At 48.5% G+C, this 21939-nt stretch overlaps 1 protein-coding gene across 3 annotated transcripts; it reads right to left on the bottom strand.

Moving 5' to 3' along the window:
* Positions 1-5894: 5894 nt before the first annotated feature.
* Positions 5895-17732, bottom strand: Smim20 (small integral membrane protein 20). 3 transcript variants are annotated; one of them, XM_050150083.1, is made up of 3 exons: positions 17499-17724; positions 7236-7292; positions 5895-6518 (listed from the first exon to the last, which is right to left on the bottom strand). In XM_050150083.1, exons 1-3 carry the CDS (start codon positions 17611-17613, stop codon positions 6481-6483), a joined length of 210 nt encoding a protein of 69 aa, XP_050006040.1. In that variant the 5' UTR covers positions 17614-17724; the 3' UTR covers positions 5895-6480. The 3 variants fall into 3 exon arrangements, with proteins under 3 accessions (XP_050006040.1, XP_050006038.1, XP_050006039.1); XM_050150081.1 differs by having other exon boundaries at positions 5895-6487; positions 17499-17719; XM_050150082.1 differs by lacking the exons at positions 5895-6518; positions 7236-7292 and adding an exon at positions 7299-17401 and having other exon boundaries at positions 17499-17732.
* Between the last annotated feature and the right edge of the window lie 4207 nt (positions 17733-21939).

Genomic DNA, 21939 nt, shown 5'->3' with positions numbered 1-21939 from the left:
CCACCCCTCTAGAGAAGGACCAGCAGAGGACCTGCCCAGTGTGCCCCCACGTCATCAGGAGAATGGTGGGTGGCATCTAACGCCCTTTAGAAAGAGAGTGACAGAAATGCATCACAGGACGAGGCTTAAAGTTGAAGTATAAAATATAGGTGCCACATCTAGACCGCTGTGCTAATGCCGTGGCCAAAACTACCCGGTCTCTTCATAGGAGCCTGTGATCTAGACCATCGGGGAGGTTGAGCGAGGAGGATTCTGTGTTCAAGACCTGTCTGGGCTAAAGAGCAAGTTCAAATCCAGGTCAGGCAATTTAGCAAGCTCCTGTCTCAGTATTCAAAAACTAGCAGGAGTAGGGTGCAGGGGGTATAGTTCAGAGGTAGAGCACTTGCCAGCCATGCTCAGGGCCTATGTACAATCAATCCCAAGGGGGTATGGGAAAGTGATAAAAATGCCAGTCTAAATCTTACAAAAAAGGGGGGGGTTTAAAGATTAATTTTATTTATCATCTATAACCCAATTTGCTTCAGATGCAAGAGAATCCAGGAGGCTGAGCCATATCCTCAGGACCTGGCTTCTGCTGAGTTAACTTGGATGCTAGCCTCTCTTTGTCTTTCCTTCGTTATGTCTGCCAATAGCTCCAAGCTCAGTGAACAGGAGACCCTCCTGTTTGTTTGACTACACAAAGAAGTAGGCTGACAAGAGCAGCACATACTCATCCTGAATCCAACCCTGGAAGTTTGCCCAATGCGCTGAGTGGCCAACCTGGACCACACATGTCTACTCTTGTAGCCTGGGGTAAAGTCAGCTCCATCCACAGCAGAAACCCAAGGGGAAAGGGGAAGAGGGTAGAGTAGATGCTACCAGGAAAGAGGGATAGATGGTAGGGAAGACAGCTGCAAACATCTGTAAGGGCCTAGCTTTCGCCAACACTACTCTTCTTTGAAGCCTCTGAGTATAATTGTTTTTATTGCTTTGTTGCTTTTTAGGCAAACGATAAATATTTAATAAGTAGATACACCAGTGAGCAATTAATTGGGGACTGGTCATATTTTGAGATCCTTAATGCTGTGCAGCACGGGCACACATATATCAACATAAATAAGAGGGCACGTGTGTAAACTATAAATAATACATACTAAAATATTAGGAAGCTATTAGTAAAACTTAAACGTAATTTAAAATAACTGCCTCATAGGGCCATCACACTTACATGGTTCTGCTCTTTCCAGATTTTTTTTTTTTTTAGTATCCAGTGAACATCTTGTACTTATCAATTTATGAAAAGCCCAGAAGCAACAGCAAAACCTCAGTGTAAAGAATTTCAGACACTCAGCGTTCGGTCTCAGCTCTTACTGAAGTCACATGTGGCCCCAGAGGTCTCTGGATCAAAAATGCCAAACGGGTGTTTCCTTATAGCTCTCGGGAAAACGCAGTTAGAAGGGTCCTGCTGCCACCTGTCCTCAGGGAGCTGGGGAAGGGTGGTGACCCAGCTGTCACCTCCTGGTCAAGGTCCCTGATTCAGAGACTGCAGGAAGCCAGAGGAGGATGTCCCAGAATCTGTTCCACTGCTCCAGCATGCACTGCACCCCAGTACCCCACAGGCTTACCTCAACCCCACTGCTCTCAGCGGTAGTGGACTATGCCTGGGAGCCAGTGAGGGCTTGGGCAGAGCACAGGGATTTTCATTAGTTCTGGGAATGCTTTCAACCGCAGCAGCCCCTGGGAGAGGCTCTCCTATGCACACCGCAGTGCTGGGACTCCTGGGACTGGAACCATAGTGCTAGCTAGCATTTTCTTTTTTTTTCTTTTTACCTCCCTCTCTTTCTTTCCTCTTTCCTCCCCTCCCTCCCTCTTCATGTCTTTCTTGCCCTTTCTCTGTCCCTCGGACAACCCCGGGGTCTCGTGACTCAGAGGTTAGCCTCAGACCTGCTACATCACAGAAAATGAACTTCTTATCCTCCTGCCTCTCGGTGCTGGAATTGAGATGTGGGGTATCACATCTGGTCTTATGTGGTGATGAACCCAGAACTTCGAGCACGCTGAGCAAGCACCATAGTAACTGACCCACAGCCCTATCTCTGTCCCTATTTCTAGCTCCCAGTTTCCTGAGAACCTTTGTAAAATATGACGAAATTAACTGCTGTAGAAAAGACACACTTGGTGCACGATGCTAACCAGTGTCTTCCTCATCGCATCCTAGTGATTCTAAGTGCCCCCCCACCCACCGTGTCTGCTACTCATTCTGGGCAGGAAACAAACAGCCTAACTGCACTGCTAACCAGTGTGATTAGGGTTGCTCTAGAGAGAACAGCCTGGCTTTGTTTTGAAGCCTTCAGGGAAAAACTACCTGCTTAAACTTCTTCACACCTCCTCCTAAATTTAAAAAAAAAAAAAAATCTACCTGCCATTTAAGAGTGGGCACCCCACGTCCTTAACTGTCACTCCCTCCATTGGTCACTCAACCTTTAAACTGACCACCCCATCCATCAATATTGCTAGAGCGCCTACTGTGTGTGCCGTGCCAACAGGTGGGCAGAGTCAGTGGTACATCAGCCAGGTGAAGCCTGGAATGTAGTGATCCCCATACACATCAGTATCAACCCCAGCCGCCCTTGCTGTGCAGCGCTCTGTCCACACCACAGCTGTCTTTTGCCACACGCTGGAATCGCAAGTACTTCCAAGGCTGCTTTCTATCACCATAACAAAGTACAGACTTTTAGAGAGGGACTTTGTGTTCTGTATTATTTTAATCTTTATGTCTTTACTTCATGTCCTCTATTAAGTATAAATAGGTTTCCAGTCGGCTACATCTTGTGTATGCTGCACCTCGGCTTAAATGAAAGCTCTAGCATGCAGTCTGAGACAGAAAGCTGAAGTGAGAAAGCAAGAAAGAAAATAGGTGAGTGAGGGAAACAGGGTGAAGTGAACACAGTGGCCGAATACATCCTATAAGGTCACAGCCACTTCTTTTACAGTTTTGTTGATGTGAATGACGGGTTTGTCTGCGTGCATGTTTACCACATTTGTGCCTGGTGGTCTCGGAGACCAGAAGAGGGCATCGGATCCCCGGGACTGGATTTACAGATGTGTGAGTCACCACACGGGTGCTAGGACTCCTGCTGGTGTAACAAGTGACCCTACCCACTAAGCTGTTCCCCAGTCTCAGAAATGACTTGATCTCAAGTAATAAAAAATCTTCAGACAACATTCTATTAACAGCTATGATACTGTAATTGATGCTTTTTAAATAATGTAATTCTTAATTATTGTTATTATTATTGATTTAAGATAGTAATACAGTGTGTTTCCATGGGTGTAATAACTCACACGAACACTATTAGGCGTTTTGGAGACTGTGGTATGATAGCGTGTGTGCCTGTCTGTTCCCACATGTGCATGCAGAGGCCAAAGGAGGATCTTGGGTACCTCCTCCTCCTCTGCCCTCCACTTTCACTGCCTTGAGACAGTCTTTCACCGAACCACTTCAGCTAGGCTGGCTGGCTGGCAAGTGCTTGGGATCTGCCTGTCTCCACCCACGCCCATGCTGGGGTTACAGAGGCATGCCCAGCCATGCTCAGCTTCCTCCATGGGTGCTGGGAATTCAAACTCTGTCTCGGGACTGCAGTTCAGTGTTCTTTTCCCTGGCCCTGAAAACGTGCATTTTAAAGAGTGTCAAGGTATTCAGAGATCAAAAGGTTTATCTGATTTTCTCCTAAAGGGGAAGTCACCAGTCCCAGAAAGATGACAGTAGGAAGTGCTACAGTTCAAAGCCCTTGGGAAATGATTACCCTCCCCAGGAAACCGCAGAATTAGAATCCAATGTACCTAGTCAATAGCATATCTGTTTCCTAATGCACCCGACTGAGCTGCCTCTCGTAAGCAAAGAGCTTCTATCACTGTCCTTGGGGAAGGGGTGACTTGAGGACTCCTGGCTAGTGAGGCCCTTGGATTATCCTTGAGGACCTCTCACCACTCACTGGGCAGGCGTAGGCAGCACTCTGCAGTCCTGTGTCTGCCTCACGGAATGCTCCTGTTGCAAACACCAAGGTGACTGAAGGCAGAAAGCTCTGGTACTACACAAATGGAGACCCAGGGCAAGGAGACACAAGCCCAGGACAAATATCGGATTAAGGAGACACACTGGGTCTGCTCCCATGGTCCCTTTCCAAAACTCAGCTCCTTAGCCGGGATGTCCTCCCGAACACACGCACTTGCCTCGGTCATAAGAAGGCTCAATTAAGCATCTGTACAACTTGACTTTAAATTACATAACTTTCTGGTTCCCCCACCCAAGGAAAACAGTAGGCAAATGCACCCCTAATCAGTGTGCTTCCTCTCTGGGGTTGCTAACTGCAAGTCAATTAGATGTTGGGCAATGTCTCCCAAAAATGATGACTCTGATTTTAGAACTATTCATCTTATTTCTGTTTGCCAGTCATTACATTCTGAGCCAGTGTGTTAGGAAAAGGCCATGTTCATAATTACGAAATTATGTCACCAAGCACCTCATATAGACAGAGGCTACAGAAACACACATGGCTTTCTGTTAAGAATCAGACTGGCTTTTCAATACCAAGGCATCTACCAGGAGGTGAGGTAGGCAGAGCATGGGGAATGGAAGGGAATGGAAACAAAAGCAGAGAAAGAGGGGGAGGGGAAGGAAAAAGAAAGACACAGAAGGAAAGAAAGACGTGAAAACAAGGGATGGAGAAATTTTTTTAAAAAATCAATAGCAAACTGGTTCTTACTGCTGTAGCTCCTGGTGATGAACGTGGTGGAGAACTGACACTTCTTTAACAGCTACAATGGCTATGCGACTCAACTAAACCCAAAAGGCCGAGCTCACCTGTGAGGGGTCGTTCTTAATGAAGGCATTTGAAATGCAAGACCCGCCTTTAATGCCGCCCACACACTTCATTATATAGTGATAGCTATATAACGGACACAGAGGAAGTCTGCTCTTTGCCTGCTTGCTCTTGCTCTCACGGGCAAGTCCATTCCCTTCTGGCATTGGAGCCCACTTCTTTGAGATTCTGGTGGCTTCTGGAGACCGGCTGAGACATCCAGTCTGGTGGACTGAAGAACTCCTGGATTCTTGGACTTTCTGTTAGTTGGACCACAGCCTGTAAACCACACTAATAAATCCCCCTTGTAGATATATACGTATATTCATTCTAACAGTTCTGATCATCTGGAGAACCTTGATGATGAACACAATGGATGTCTCAAGAGGTGCGCTGTTTACCTTGTATACAAAGAGACAACACGACGTGGACAATGGCGGTGTGAACAGGAATGGCCTCCATGGACTCACGTGTTTGAATGCTTGGCCCATAGGGAGTGGCACTATTAGGAGGTGTGGCCTTGTTGGAGAAAGTGTGTCACTTTGGGGACAGGCTTTGAGGTCTTATATGCTCACACTATGCCCAGTGTGGCTCAGAGTCTCCCTCTGCAGCCTGGAGATCCAGATATACAACTCTCAGGTCCTTCTCCAGCACCATGTCTTCCTGCATGCCACCACGCTTCTCAACACAACGACAACAGACTAAACCTCTGAAACTGAAAGCCAGCCCCAGTGAAGTGTTTTCATCGTTAAGAGTTGTGGTGGTCATGGTGTCACCTCACCGCCATAAAACCCTAACTACGGAAGACATCTATGCAAATAGAATCTAGACAATAGTACTACTTCTTGATATCAGAATTCAGTTTACAAAAAAATTCTGCCAGGCAATGGCAGGTGGATCTCTGGGAGTTTAAGGCCTGCCTGTCAGACCCTGTCTCGAAAAACTAAAACAAATGAACCTGTCCCCCAAACAAACCACACACACACACAATCACAACACACACACACATCTGTGCACACAAACACAGTACAAAAACAGTACACAGCAGCAAACTAAGAGAAACCATTTTAATACCCACAGCCTTGCTGCTGCCAGGCTCACCTATGATTCTAAGGTAACCCAGTGTGACTCGCTTCCCATCTCTTTACTTCAGAATACAAAGACTTTCAATGAGATAGTTAATCTGAGCAGAGTAATCTTAAACAGCTTTATCAACTGGAACCTTCTCGAAGAGCCCTGTGAGGTGGCTTGGTATGGCCTTTCACACTGAAATCAGTTAATCAGAAAGTGGCAAAGCAGCCATGGCCCTTGAGCCCACAGGTTGCTTGGGTTCACATCACAGCTGGGAAGTGACAAAGACTGCATGAGAAGCAGATCGTCCACAAACAGCCCTGCAGGCTGGCTCTGCTCCTGCGAAGTCAACGGAGCCACAAGGCGCTTCCTAATGGTGTCATCTGTTCAGGTTCTCCAGGGACTTAGGGAAACACTGTCTTTGCACACAGTCTCTATCACAGGGGCTCTGGCTGGCAGCATCAGTGTTCTCTCTCCAGCGATGCTGCCACAGGGAGCATCTATCGTCCCCACGGCAGAGTGTACAGGATGAAGATGTCCACCTTCCTCATCAGAATTGCTGACAGCCTCATTTCCTGCCAAAAGGATCGGACCACACTTTCAACCCTAGGGAGAGAAACACAGAAACCCCATCAGGAATCACTGTTCAGTGTCCGGGTGCGCGCGCGCGCGCACACACCCACACCCACACCCTGATCCTAAAGAAACAAGATGCTGCAGGGATTGAGCCATGCAGCTTCCACGTGGCTGAGACACTGATGGGGGAGAGCAGCCACTGGAACCTGTGAGGAGGAGCCTGGCAGCCAGCAGCTGTGAGGAGCTTTGAAATGGCTTAGGAACTATCCCCTACTAGGAAAAATGGATTTGGCATAGGACCCAAGGATTGCAGGAGTTGGGTTAAAAAGCTAGAAAACCTCTTGTTCTTAGCCAACTTGGATCATTTTAAAGGAACATCCCGTTCAGCCCTGAAGGGAGCTTTGGGGACTTCTGTAGGAAGTGAATCCCACATCAGTGAACACAGCTCACCCGTAAACACTACTTCCCCGTGAGGGTGCTGTTTGCAGAGGGGAGGCCGCAAAGCAGGTGGTCTGTTGCATATTGAATTACACCTTATGCCCGCTTACCAAGTGCAAAATCGGGCCCAGCAATCTTATGAAAAGTGCCAGGCACTGAAATATTGGCATCAAGTCTTGGATAGCTCTGACAAGACAAGAACTATCATAAAATCAGCAGCAAGATTAGGCTCCCCGAGGAAAGCCACCTCCTCTCCTCACAAAGCAAGCACTCATGCCACGCGCCCCCATGGGAATGTTTTAAGTTTACCTGGCGGCTGCACATCTTCCTGGACAATACCGGCTCGATTAACGGCCTGCTCCTTCTCTGAGAAACACAAAAGGACAATTAATTACGTTTCAGAAAGGAGGTGTGGGCTTTTTTTTAACACGGGCCAATTACAAAGCATATTTATGAGTGTGACTCAATTCAGGAATGCCGTTACTTAATGCTAGGTCGTGAAAGCTAGGTCCTATGATGTAAAAAGAGCCACGCTTCAATCAAAAACCACCTAGCCCACATCTTCCTGTGACCCCAGCATCGTGAAGGGACACAGCACAACAGAAACTGCTCTGGAGATGGTGGGGGTGACATTACAAGCAGAGGGCGGCTGCGAAGAAGGGACAGGCACAGTTATCAAGAAAATGGTGCCTAAAAACACTCCGCTGAAGGACCGACTGGACTCCAAGCTAAATATGCTATGTTTTTGATAGGAAATAGAGCAGAAAATTAATCTTTGGGTGGGTGGCTTTGGTTTGGATAATTGAAGCTTCCCTAATTGATTGCAGGTGCTGTGCCAATTAGTAAGCTCGCTGTAGCTGCAGCAGCTAAGCCTGGCACTTTGAAGATATCCAACAAGCAAAGGCCAAGAGAAACCGAGCATTTTACGAGGGTGGGCTTCAAGTTGCCTGACACATCTTCCTAAGTGGTTTGGAAGAAACCTGAGGCCTGTGACGACCAAGGATTAGTATTTTAAGTATCTTGACAAATGATAGCTTTCTAGAGGAAAGACTTGGAGCCAGAGGATGTTGACTCCTAAGCTGCAGTGATTAAACGCTATAATCAGACCTTTGTTTTAATAGACCCACTGTTCCTTTATAGCCACACTCAGCTCTTATTTGCTATTAGGTCCACCCTGTCTACCCTCATAGGCCTTCTGCAGATACAAGAAACAGGGTTCCGCCAACACTGCTACTCACCAAACAGAAAGTCAATCCTAAATGATTTACCTAATAGTCTTCTCAATACTAACTTCGCAGGGCAGTGGGGGCTATGGGAATCTTGGTATCTAATTCTAAAATGAGAGAGAAGACAAGGAACATTGGCGACTTCTCCCCATTGGCCTCTCTCAGACTAGCAGGTAAATGGCATACAGATGCTATGGGCCTGCAGATGTCAATAGACCTTCTCCAACTCAAGGGAACAGTGGCACCTCTAACAACGAAGGTGTTCTCATTGTGAAAGACATCTAATTCTGCAGACCTGAGCCCTAGAAGGATGTCAACAGGGAAGTCTCAAAGATGGAGGTCTCAAACATGTGCTTAGTGCCAGCCAGCAAAACACCACACCACACCACCATGAGTCTCACCAGGAACAAGATGTCTTTGATATTGTGAAAGCAGGAAAAGGTAAAGTTTGTACAATAATTGTCACGAGCATTTTAGATACACAGACAAAAGAAACTCAGTCACGCTGAGCTACCAAACCCACTAAGAAGCAGGTACCACTGCAGGGACCAAGATTCTGGCAGGCTGCCAGGCACCACTGGGAGGAAGCTGCTAGTTGGTGGCAGGGACAGAATGCCTAATTGTGTTCCAACCTCTTGTCATGCAGTGGAGAACCAAGTGATGCAGGAATCCCCGTCTGGCTGCTATCATGCTAATCACTAATGAGGTTGGGGAGGCTGGAGATTTGTTTAAACAGACTGTAATCTCATCATAATCTGGGTCCTGATGCAACCACCTTGGTAGCTTGGCCTGGACCAGCAAGCTAAACCAGTTCCTACAAAGTGATAACTGAGCATTAGCCTCTATCTAATCCGCCTGCTTCTCTGATCCATTCATGTTTTAGATGCGCTCTGAGGTCAAAGCAGACTTGTGGAAACTCAGGAGACCACTCAAAGACACTTTATTTAAGAATGTAGAATCTGCTAATGGAAAAAACAGAAGCCAGTCTCTTGGGATTTAGCACGTTCATCTTGATGAAGGTGACAGGTTTCTATTTCATTGTCACTGGAGGAATAGCAAGTCTGTGAAGCTCAGGAAAGCAGCGGAGGTAGAGAGGCTTTAGCGGCGTGAACAAATAAGCTAATTACCGGCCTCAGTTATGAGCAAGTGTCCATGTAAAATGCCTAAAAGCCAACTGTGGGCCCGGAGTTAGAAAATTCCCCACTCCAGTGTCGCAGCAAGGCCAACTCTGCCCCCTGGAGCTAAGGCTGAGGTCTGATTTGTAGTTTTAATTGAGGCTGGTTCTCCAGTCAAAGGGTGATGGTGTATTATTAAATCTTTTATACATGCAGGTGGGCTGACTTTGTGTGGTAGTAGAAGAATCTGCCTAACTACGTCTGAGAATGAGCCAAGGTTGGCAGTGGGCGGTAAGTCTGCTTATTCTGGTGCTGCATTTAATAATGACCATCACACAAACGCGGGGCACCCGAGAGCAGCTTTTCTGAGGGTGCTCTGGGAAAGGGGCAGCAGGTTACTGGGCAGAGAAAAGCCGCCAAAGGAACAGGCCCTCATCTACCTTCCCATCTCCTCCAACAGCCTCCAGTGGAGGAAAAGGCAGATCACAACCTGGAATAATTGGGACAAATGGCAACATTTGGATACAGTCTCTGTACTAGACAGCTGTGTTGTATCCACATTAAATTTCCTGGATTCTTGACTATACTGTGATTAGGTAAAAGAATGTCCTTATTTTTAGCAAAAACTAGCTCAAGTACTTAGGAATAAAAGCTCATTATGTCTTCAACCTGCTCTCAAATGGCTCAACAAAATAACGGTAATGACAGCAATCTAGGTGTGCGCGTGTTCTCGTAAGGAGGGAAAGCAGACGTGGTGACTGTTAACCACCAGCAAATCCAGGTGAAGGACACAGGAATCCATGGCTCTATTCCGGGGATCTTTCCTGTCACCTGAGCTTCTTCTTAATTCAAAACAGCCAGGTAAGAAAGGCCAATAATACGCTTCCATTCCAGGATGTCTGTTTCAAGCATCTACTTGTTTAAAAATAGCTGGACAGACTTAAGCACTTCCTTGGCAGTTCCATTTGCTGCTGCTGACTAGGTTCTGCCATCCACCTAGAATATAGAGCCCAAAGTGCCCTGGAGCAGTTGGGGCCCTGAGGCCACGGAACACAACCACCAAGTGGGAAGCAGTGATAATGCCTGGGTACCAAATGGCCATAAATCCAAGAGGATCCAGGTACAGAATGGTGACTGAAACTCAGACTGAGGGGAGCGCACAGCTGTAACAGCAGGTGTGAAGCAGCTGGCTGGGGGGGACAGAACACTGGTGTGAAGCAGCTGGCTGAGGGGACAGAACACTGGTGTGAAGCAGCTGGCTGAGGGGACAGAACACTGGTGTGAAGCACCTGGCTGGAGGGACAGAACACGGGTGTGAAGCAGCTGGCTAGGGGGGACAGAACACTGGTGTGAAGGCAGCTGGCTGGGGGGACAGAACACTGGTGTGAAGCAGCTGGCTGAGGACAGAACACTGGTGTGAAGCAGCTGGCTGAGAGGACAGAACACTGGTGTGAAGCAGCTGGCTGGGGGGGGACAGAACACTGGTGTGAAGCAGCTGGCTGAGGACAGAACACTGGTGTGAAGCAGCTGGCCGAGAGGACAGAACACTGGTGTGAAGCAGCTGGCTGGGGGGATAGAACACTGGTGTGAAGCACCTGGATGAGGGGACAGAACACTGGTGTAAAGCAGCTGGCTGAGGGGACAGAACACTGGTGTGAAGCAGCTGGCTGGGGGGGGGACAAAACACTGGTGTGAAGCACCTGGATGAGGGGACAGAACACTGGGTGAAGCAGCTGGCTGAGGACAGAACACTGGTGTGAAGCAGCTGGCTGAGACCAAATATACCAATTGAGAATGGGCAGCTGAGAGGAACTGTTGGTGTTGCAGAAGCCCCATCACAGCTGCAGCTCACCGAGCCAGCTAGCTGAAGGAACTAGAGGCCGCTTCAATCACTGCTCTCTGGCACTGCCAACGTGTCTGACACTCGTTAACACCAGGCTGAATACAGACAGCTTTGCAATGCTAGTTAGGAACCAGGACTTCATCCTGTCTCTGTATTTGACTCAGTTATACGGTGAATGGGGTGAAAGGCATATTCTGAGACCTGGCGTGTAATAGGGAAAGAGCCCTCACAAGGAAGGGTTCTGCACATCATGTGAGTTCTTGTAATCTTGTTCTACCAGATACACAGCACAGCTTCAACTGGGGCAGCAAAGGACAGCAGGAAGAACACAGGTGAGAAGCTGGAGAATCACCTCCTCCCAGCTCACCCATGTAACCTGCCCTGCAACTTCACTCTTTTGTAGACATCCTGACAGGGCATCAGATGGGCCAGGTCAGAGAGTCAGGGTCAAGTGTCCATCCAGCAATTAACACACAGAGTGACACAGGACCACGCACCCAAATGTTAGGAATAAATGAGCTCCGGGCCTTCGGTAAAACCCTGTGAGTCTGTATTCTGCACATCTAATTAAAACTGGGAAAGATCAAGATAAAAAAAAACTGCTCTTACTTTATCCCATGTCACCATTTGACTTCAATGTCTGAAATACATGCTGTTTTTAAAGGGCCAGACTCAGAATTGGACTAGTTGTAGGATGTAAAGACATCAGGATCAAGTTATGGTCTCCTAAGTCCTCAGACAATCCCCACTGGCAAAAGGATAAAGGGAAAAGCAATGCTTGGGCTCCCTCCAGAAGTGCAACAGAGCTGTGCCCATACCTCTGGTTTCAGATCACCGAGCCCCAAGACTAACTGCTATCTCCCGAGTCAAGCAGGACTTGAGCTATGGATTGACTCTGAATTCAGCCCATTGAACAGACACCTGAGTCTTGGTGAGTCAGTGAGAGAGCTACAGATCACACTGAACGTCCCAGTCACAGGGTTTGCTACTTGGTGACCACAGGTCTCTCTTTTGCTGTTTGACAAAGCAGCCTTCCATCCCATTCCTGCTGCCTGTGGGGTTATTATCCTACTGGAGCAGAAATCATGGAACCTGCCCAACCCCATATTCCCCACATCCAGGCTGGTCCTGAGGGACCTGATACCTTGACTTGACATGGCTTGGGCCCCTGTCTAAGAACTGTGGCCCACTCCTTGGAACAAGCAAAGCATGCGGAATAATAAATGTGCACAGGGCAGTCAGAGGTGAGGAGGAACTTAGCAGCTGCTGAGAGGCAGAAGCAAAGCAGCAAGTGAACCCAGTGCTCAGGTGGAGGGACCCTCACAGAGGTTCATGGAAGAGCATTCAAGGAGGGACTGTCTGCCTACAGAGGAGAACCACCTCTCCCTCTCCGTGGGCTACTGAAATCACTGTTAATACGAAGTTGTTGTGGAATATTACTTTAACTATGTGAAGGCGTGTTACATTTGTTTGACTAGGCAAAGATGTGTTTCATTTGCTTATGACACATTTGTTTAACTCTGCAAAGATGTGCTGCTGTTTTAACCTGCCTGCCTAAGGCACCTGATTGGCCTAAAAGAAATCTGACAGGCCAAGAGCTAGACTAAATACAGTTTCTGTGTGATTATTTCGGACTAAGCAGCCAGGAATGACCAAGTGGCCTCCCTCCTTGCTACAAAGACACGCGCACAATTGGTGGAAGCAGCACTCCATCAGTGTAAAGGCTGCTATGATTGGTGCTTACTTTATGACCTGGCTGGAAGACATCTCCTGTGTTCCCTCTTCTCCATAAAGACACACAGGGCCCTGGCACACAGGTGGAGGTGAAGACCAACTGTAGAGTTGGTTCTTTTCTTCTACCTCATAGCATCCAGGATCAAACTCAGCTCTTCAGGCTTGGCAGCAAGTGGTTGATGAACCATCTAGCCAGCCTCTATCAGACGCAGCTGTGAGGCAGGCAAAGCCAAAGTACCCCAGACAGTCAGTAGTTAACACTTGGAGAACGCCATTCACTTCCAGAGGGTTTGTTGCCCTGTGTCAGACAGCTACAGTGCTCACAACTCGCCACTCCAAGGCCACCTGTTCACGCATCTACACCTGCCCTTTCTCTAGAGTTGTGGGAAGAGGTGTCTTGACTCTGCCTAAGGTTGTGCCACCTGATCTCAGGAGCCCATGTCACCTTCCTCTACAGACTGTCCTTTTCTCTAGCACCTTAGCCTGTCAGGACTCTCCTGGTGTTCCCATACCTCCCAGCCCAAACTGAAAGCCAAACCTCATTCTCCCTCCTCCCTTCGCTTGTTTCAAGGGTTGCCATGTTCCTACTAAGAGACAAACGTGTGTAAATGTCCATTTAACAGACTGCTTACTTACTCTTGGGTCTGCTGCAATCTTCTCACTTTCAAACCACCGAAAGCATAACCGACAGTTTATTTCTGACACCCTACTGTAAGTCTAACGGATACTTTCACTCACCCCTGTTTCCAAGCAACCTGACCCTGCGGTCACACCCCTTTCATAGAGAGCTGTCTTGTTGACACTATGGCTCTCTTTAAGCCTCTCTATGCCCGCTCCTCCTGAGGCTCCTTGTAGGCCTTTGCTCTGCTGACCACTTCTCAGCCATTTGCATGCTGGTGTTCTGGACGCTAAATTTTCTAGCTGGGAGCACTTGCTAGAGCCCCAACCTAGTGCGCTGACGGGTCCCTCACACCACTCCAGACTGGGTACTGTTCTGCCTCTGGGCAGCTCCAGAAGCTGGTGCCTAACACTTCAACTGTCCAAAATGGCACCTATTCAACCTCTGCCCTCAAACCGATGCCTTCAATTGGTTGTCACCATCACCACAACCACCTTCCTGGTTGCTGGAGTCAAGGAGATAGGAGCCGTTATCCCTCACCCTTGGGGTCTGTGGTTTGATTAAGAATGTCCTCCCTGGTCCTGTGTATCTGAAAAGTTGGTCACCAGGGAGTGGCACTATTTAAAGGATTCGTGGATGTGGCCTTTGTGGAAGAAATGTGCTATCAGGGGAGGCCTCTGAGGTTTTCAAAAGCCCAAGCAGGACCCAGTGGGGCAGTCTTTTCCTGTTGCCTGGGATCCAGATATAGCTCTCTCAGCTCCTTCTCCAGTACATCTGCCTGTGTGCCACCATGCTCCCACCATGATTAAAATGAGTACACCTCCTAAACTGTAAGCCAGCCCCCATTAAATACTTTCTTTTATAAGAGTTGCTGTGATCATGGTGTCTCCTCATAGCAACAGAATACTAAGGCAGGGCTCGGCAGTCACAAGGCCCTGTGCACTAGTCCCTCAGCCCCAGAAGTGGTCTGGTACAGGCTGGGTACCACTTCCTAAGGAGGGACAAAAGGATACTGCTTTTTAGTACCCATCTTTCTGCCTCTAGACCCTTCAGGGCTCTCTTCCCTATACTGGCACCGAAGCTGGCATACAGTGGATCTGGTCACCTTGTTAAAACACTTCCATAACCTCCACTGGCTGAACTTTGAAGATAGCGGTGGGGTAACCGCGGGGTTTTAATTAAATAAGCCAGATGACTGCACTTGAAGGACAAATGGCAGGACCAGTGCCAAAGACCTGGAGAGCTCCACACCGCCTCACAAACCAAAATAGTTTCCCGTGACAAATTCTCACCAAAGCAGTAGTACCAGGTGTAGTTCAGAAAGAACTCAACTGGGGCCAGCAGGATGGCTCAGCCAGCAAAACACTTGCCAAGCAAGCCCAGTGACCTCAGTTCAATCCCACAAGCCATGAAAAGGCAGGTGAGAAACGACTCTACAAAGCTGTCCTTTGACCCACACATAAGCTGTGTATGCGCACCCCCTCAACAACACACAATAGTACATTTTCCTCATAGGCTCTTCAAAAGAAAAACAATATGCACACAAGAAAGACATGAGGGACAGACGGAAAGATGAAGAGCTGGTGAAGGAGCAGGGAACACACTGGGCTAAGACAGTTTGCAAGAGACACGTGGACAGGACAGGGTGAGAAGAGTGGCCGGGAACGAGGTGCTGGGGCCACCACACACAGGCCCCCATATCTAAACCTCACCTCGCATGAGTGACAACTAAAATCTGGGGTTTGAGCATAAGAAAGGAAATGGTCTAAACACTAAAACCTGAACGCACTGAAGTGAACAGAGGCTCACCCGTACAGCAGGCTCCCAGTTCTGACCCCAAGCACGCGAGCCAGCTGGACACGCTTACTCCAGGGCCGGCCAGCCCCAGGCACACACCTGCCCATCATCACATTCTCGTCACCTCCATCTCAATCCTCGCCTAAGTCTTCCTTCCAAAAGTGATTTCTCTACCGTTCCTGATATGAGAATGTACTAGAAATTTCCACAGGTAATACTTAATTCACCCCAAACCTGTAAATTCAGTCCAATAAACACCACCATCAAAACCGGGGAAGCCAGCAAGATTCAGAGTGAGGAAATACCTTGCCTACAGGTTATTCAACTAACAGCTCCCACCAAGGGTTATTATGAGCACTAAATGGCTTAACAGTTGAAGTGCTTGGAAGAGAGCCCAAAAAACAAAACAAAAAAAAAAAAAACACAAGCTTCCGATAAAAATTGGCTGTTCAGTATTACTTACTTTTTGAAAGATTTAGTTACGACTTTCAGTTAAAGTTGGCCAAATTCATCAAAATAAGATACAAGGTGAGCTGTGGATAGCCTTAAATCTAAAAACACACTATAATAGTTATTCTTGCAAGAAGTTCACCCCAGAGCTTGACTTGCCTGCCAGCAGCAACTTAGGCAGTCAAAGACTGAGAAGGAGTCCTAAGAAGACGTGTAGGAACACAGGGCATGCTTCCTCCTCACTGGCTGACTGAGACCAGGCCAGCCCTCGCATTTTGATGCTTCCTCCTGGGTGACTTCTGTGCATTGTGGAAAATTTATCCTGAATCCTATCCACTAGGTACTAACAGCCCACTCACCGCCTCCTCTCTCCCTCAGGGGTAACAAGCAAACCCATCTTCACAGGACAAAGCACACTAGCTAAGAACCACAGTCCCGTCTTCAGAAAGAGGATTTTCCAAAGGGAGACCACAGCAGACCTTCTGTCTCGAGTCCAGCTCTAGAAGCTGCAGTAAAGTAGCCTGGGGCAGGGGTCCAGTGAGGGAGAGGGATGGAGACAGTCTGCAGGACTTTACACAAGCCTCCGCTCCCACCACACATGGCACACGCAGGAGGACTTGAAGGCCGGAAGCACAGAGACCATCTCAGTCTGGGCTGATGAAAAGCAGCTGCCAGGGGATGCATGCACGTACTTTAAAACGCTCTGCCTCCAGAAACCAAATGCTATAGCACCAGAGACAGGCAGAGAGAGCATTTGCATGGCACTTCAAATCGCCAAGCTTCAGCCTCAGCTAATAGTCCCTGGGGGCTGGGCTGGCCCTCTTCCATCTTCAGGACGATTCAGGTTTCCTGGAGAACAAAATGAGCCTCTAATGCCTCATCTCTCCTCTCTGACAGATGGTTTCAGATGTATCAAAGTGCTAATCCGCGCTGAGGTATAGGTCTCCAGGAAGGAGAGTTTGGCTTTTAGAATGATAGGACCTGAATGATTAAGGAGGAAAATGACTCCCCGGACATTCACCATTGTCATGTGAGCAACCAGCTTAAAATGAAGGAAACCAGCAGAATCTGAAAAACGATTTGAGGAAAAACTCAAAAACCCAGGTTAACAGTTTAGCTTTGAAATATTTCCGCTCCAAGGCGTCTTAGGGGATGGAAATGAAGCGCGGTAAAAAACACCTTCCAGCTCAGGATGATCAAGGCTCCTGCCTGCATCACCATCTAAGTCTGCGTGGATGCAGGGGGTTCTCGAGACAGAAGCCTGGGCTGGTACATTTCCTTCACCACTTAGAGGCTGCGTGGTTCCATCTGTAAAATGGGTAGCATCTACCTCAAGGGAAGGCTATGCAAATTCAAAGATCCAGTATATGCCTAATCTGACACATATCAAACATTCCATATATATATATATGTATGTATATACACACACATACACGTATATGTATATGTGTGTGTATGCTGTGTGTGAAATAGTGTTTAAGTGTCGACCTGCTATGTGCAGGCTGCTTTCATACACATCAACACTTCTGTGACTTAGAGATATTCCACAGTTTACTGATCCGCGTGCATGGGTATTTAGAGCCCGAACATTAAAGGTCTGACATGGGGCCATTTGTCCGAGGTCACCGGGCTGCACAGAGAGAGCTGGAACCCGGCTGGCCTCACTAAGCTCACATCCTTTCTCCGCACTCCTAGAACAGAAAGGAAGATAGGGTAGGACTAAGGTGGGGGGGGGGGGGGGGTCGTAAGGCTGGGGCTAGCCACCGCTCAGGGTCAGAGGTCACTCACGGTATTCCTCCAGCCTCATAAGGGGCCGGAAGTAGATAGGGTAGAAGGCGGCGCCGACCATGGAGATGAAGCCGCCAAATATGAGCGCGGTGCGCAGGTTCCGTGCCACAGCCATGAAGAGAGAGGGGGCTTCGGGCCCCCGGAGGCCCGACACGCAACCCGATCCCGGTCTCAAGGTCGCGACCTGGCTCGGAAGAGGCGGAGCAGCTTTCGCTTCCGGGACTAGAGAGCGGGGCGGAGTCTCCGGGCTCGGAGGCGGGGCCTGAGCGGGAGGCACCTCGCGCGGGGCGGGGCATCTGAGGGCGGGGCCTCTAGGAAGGGCGAGGCTACGGGCCCCGCGGGCGGGCGGGACACTGGTGGCAGATGCAGACAGGCTTTTGCCCGCGCCCCTTTCCTGGGGTTTCTTTTTGTCCCCTTACTTTCCCTGGGACTGGGTTCTCCCTCATCTGCCCCAACCACCACCGTCCCGTTTAACTCTCCATTACCAACCACACTTTCCCATCCTTCCCCCTTATTATTTGATGTTTGGTGACTGTTCATAGCCTCTGGGAGACTTTGGGCGAGTCACTGGATCTTCCCCTTTGAAAGCTGTTTCTGGGCATGAGCCACAAAGGAACAAATCGCGTGGTCTGGAATGTTTTTCAAGGTATTTGCAAAATCTAAGCCACTGAGTCTTCTGAGCCAAGATAGCCTTCCTTCGTGGGTGTGTTTGAACATCCAAATGAACCTAACTTTGATCTCTCATCCTCTCCTCCCACCCCCCTATTCTATGTGCTGGGTTGTGAGGAAATTACACAGGGGTTCCCAAAACTAAACAGAGGGCTGCAGAACTATTAAAACCTCAGAATGGTACAGAGTCAGTGGCAGGTTCCCCTGGGGCTCTGGCTCTTTGCCTGGGGCACAGCCTCTGAAGAATGACACCTGCTCCCTCACCCAGTGATCATCTTCCTCCATCTCTGCACCTGTCCCTCCCTTATAGAGCCAGCCAGAAGATAGGATATCCTCAGGGAGTGGGGCAGCTGAGACCAACATTCCTTGGGTCTTCGCTCAACACCTTAGAAATAGAAATGACACCAGCCGCTGCAGCTGGGGTGCACAGAGGATATTTATCTTGACCTCGGCAACATTATTTAGTCCTGAGAAGATCTGCAATCTCTTGGAAATGATGTGAGCACAGGTCTTTTTCTCTGTAGTTTTGTAGTCGAAATCGAGATTCCATCTACCTCTGGCTCTAGCAGCATATAAATCAGTCGTTCAATCTGTTGGCAGATTTATGGACTCTCCTGCGATGCCCTCAAACACCAGGCGAAGTGCTAAGGGGGACACAAGATGAATAAGACATGACCTCTGCTCTCCAGGATCCTGCTGTGGAACAAATACATGGAAAGATAACTAATCCTGGATACAGCCTGTTGCCAATGAGGGATGCGGTCCCCCAGGCAGCATAAGTACAGGAGGAAGATGGATGGCTGTGCACTCAGGTGGCTGCTCCTCAGGCCCCCTCAGGACTTGTTGGGTAAGGAGACAAGACTGCACAGCCGAGAGGGAACTTGTGATACATGAACTAAACACGGGATGGAAGGTCGCCAGGTGTAGCGTACACTTGTTATTCTAGCAGGCGAGGATCCATCTTTAAATGACTTTGGGAACAGCTCCTCTGCCATTCTTGATAGATAGGTGAATCCTCCTGTCCTCACTCTGCTTCTTCTAGCCTCCGACAGTTAAGCACATTCCCAAGCTAACCAAGGTTCTTCCATTATGGATAGGTTGGCCTAGGGCTTGAGCCAATGAAGTCGCATCCACCTGGCCATGTGACCCAGTTAGGGTGCTCAATACTCTGTCTCAGCTCTGCTGGAAAACTGGGTTTGAACTTGAGGGAACAAGGTGCTGGAGCTATGAGGGAAAGGGCCGAAAATGAGGCCAGTATTACAGGAGAGAAACTAGATGTTGGTGTTGTATTCGAACCAAGCATCCCCAAAACAACATCTGCCCCCTATTGCTGGTATGACCCAATGACTCTCCTGTTCTCAGAAGTCTGCTTGTATGTGAGTGTGTGTGTATGTGTGTCTGTATACACACCCTTGAGTGTGCACATGTATGTAGCTGCACATGCATATGGAGGCAAGAGAACATCCCCAGGTGTCATTATCAGGAATGCCGGTCACCTCCTCTGAGACAGGGTCTCTCATTGTCCTGGAGCTCATGAATTAGGCTAGACTGGCTGGTCAGCGATCCCCAGACATCATTTTGTCTCTACCTTCCTGGTGCTGGGTTCATAAGTGAATGCCACCACGCCCAACTCTCTTACACAAATACTGGGGATCCAGTTCAGGTATTCATGCTTTTAAGGCAAACACTTTACTCACTGAGCCACCTCCTGACCCCCTTGGGGGTTTATCTTTTACGTCAGGAGTCCCAGCTTAAATGCCCGTGCATGAGATTCTCCTTGTTTCACATTTCCTAAGCTGCAAAGCAAGGGCATCTTTTGTATAGACCCACAAAGGCCTACGTTCTTTCGGTGTCACACACTGGCTGAGGGCTGAGTTCTCGTAACTCCTTATTGGGCTAGAAGCCACCACGATAGGATAGCCAGCCAGACCCCAGCCGCAGGCCTCCTCTGCAAATGAGATGTAAGATGTTGAAAGCATGAGCCAGCCTGTGGAGGTACCCGTCGCCTCCAAAGCAAGAACAGGAAGCTGTGGCAGATGAACCAAGGCGATGTAACAAATGAATCCTGGCATCTCTATCCCTTCATGCAAATCTAGAGGCACAAGGTGTTCAGCAGCAATGATTTCCCGGTGCTGGTTCATCTTAAGTGTCAACTTGTCACAATCTAAAATCCTCTGAGAAGAGAGCCTGGGTGGGGGACTTCCTAGATCAGGTCAGCCTGTGGGCTTATCTGCGCGGAATTGTCTTGATCTTCAATTGAAGTAGGAAGTCCCAATCCCTTTTGGGCAATTCATCCCCTGGGCGGGGGAATCCTGATTTACTTGGGACAGGAGAAAGCTAGAAGCAGCTGGCAGCGTGCATGAATCTGTTTCTCTGCTCTTTGACTGTAGATGTGGTGAAACCAGCTGCTTGAGCTCCTGCCTCGACTTCCCTAAAACAACGGACTAGAACCTGGAACTGTAAGCTGGAAGTAAGCCTTTCTTCCCGAAGCAGCTTCCTGTCAGAATCACTGTTACCACAACAGAAATGAAACTAGAATATTCTCCATGCTTTTGTTGATAAGTAGGATTTTTCCCCAGACCATAGTTTTATTTTCCAGTTCTACTGGATGCAAGTTCCTCTCTTTGCTCCCAGCATTCTCACATTTCTGAGAAGATCCTACTTCCTACTGTCCCATCCATTCAACCTGTGGGGTGTTTTGTTTCGTTGGTTGGTTTTTATGGTGCTCTATGCAAAGCACTGGAGTTGCTAATTGGGATGCAAAGAGAAACTGTTAATTAAAAAAAAAAAAAAAAAAAAAACTCAGTTGTGATTCTCTGAACCAGGACAGGATGTGGACACCACAGGTACACATGGTCACAGCACCACATATGATAAGCCTGTTGTCCTCTGGTGTCTGCAGCAGAGCAGGGCCGAAGTATGGCAGCGCACATTTGCGCCCTGGCGGCTTAGCGTCCCCTCATAAGAGCTCTTGGTGTTCTTTGCAGAATGACCTCTCAGTTAAAGCTCTTGGTAAATCCAGGAGCCTGTGCCTCTCCAGAAAGTGCAGGGTGGATACCAAGTCCCATACACCAGTTGTTCTGTGCAGGCCCTGTCTCGATTAGTATTCCCCAAGCCTTTCAGAGGTGAGAGGTGAGGCTCGTGACAATGACTGTTTTCATTGCTATGACAAGATGCCTGGCCAAAGGAACTAGGGAAGGCAAGGCTTCTTTTAGTGTGAGAGCCCATGTGTGACTCAGTTTCATTTCTTTTCATGGAGTCATTTCTGACTTAAAGTCATTTGAGTTCAAGCTTGCCTGCTCTACTTTTTCTTATAACCATCAGGGGCTATGAGAGACTTCTGATTTAGCCCGTGAGAAAAGAACACTCCATCTAGTAGACAGTATTCTGCTGCCGACAAACCCCAAGAACATCAGGACAGAAAGTAAGGCTGCTTCTGAGCAGTAAGCACGTGCTGAAGAGGAGGCTGCTTACCCAAGGACATGAATGACCTTGTGGTTGGATACTGACTGACCGTCTATGCTGTGCTTTGTTCTGCTTTTGTATATAAGCAAGTTCTGAAATAAACTCTGGGCTGTTTAACTGCTTCGGCATGACCAGACAGACCTCCCAATTCTATCCTATCTTCTGTTTCATCTGACTTTTCTTTGGCCTCGAGGGTCCCCTGTCCAGGAACCCTAACTGATCTTGTAGGAGCTGGCTCCTACATCTTAGTTCGTGGTTTGAGGACACACTCCATCCCGGTGGGCAGGCATGCAGTCGGGGATGTGAG

The sequence above is a fragment of the Alexandromys fortis genome, unplaced genomic scaffold (assembly GCF_014885135.2).
Source record: "Alexandromys fortis isolate MF-2015 unplaced genomic scaffold, M_Fortis_MF-2015_v1.1 scaffold_0, whole genome shotgun sequence".
NCBI lineage: Eukaryota > Metazoa > Chordata > Mammalia > Rodentia > Cricetidae > Alexandromys > Alexandromys fortis.
This window is presented reverse-complemented; position numbering and strand designations above follow the sequence as displayed.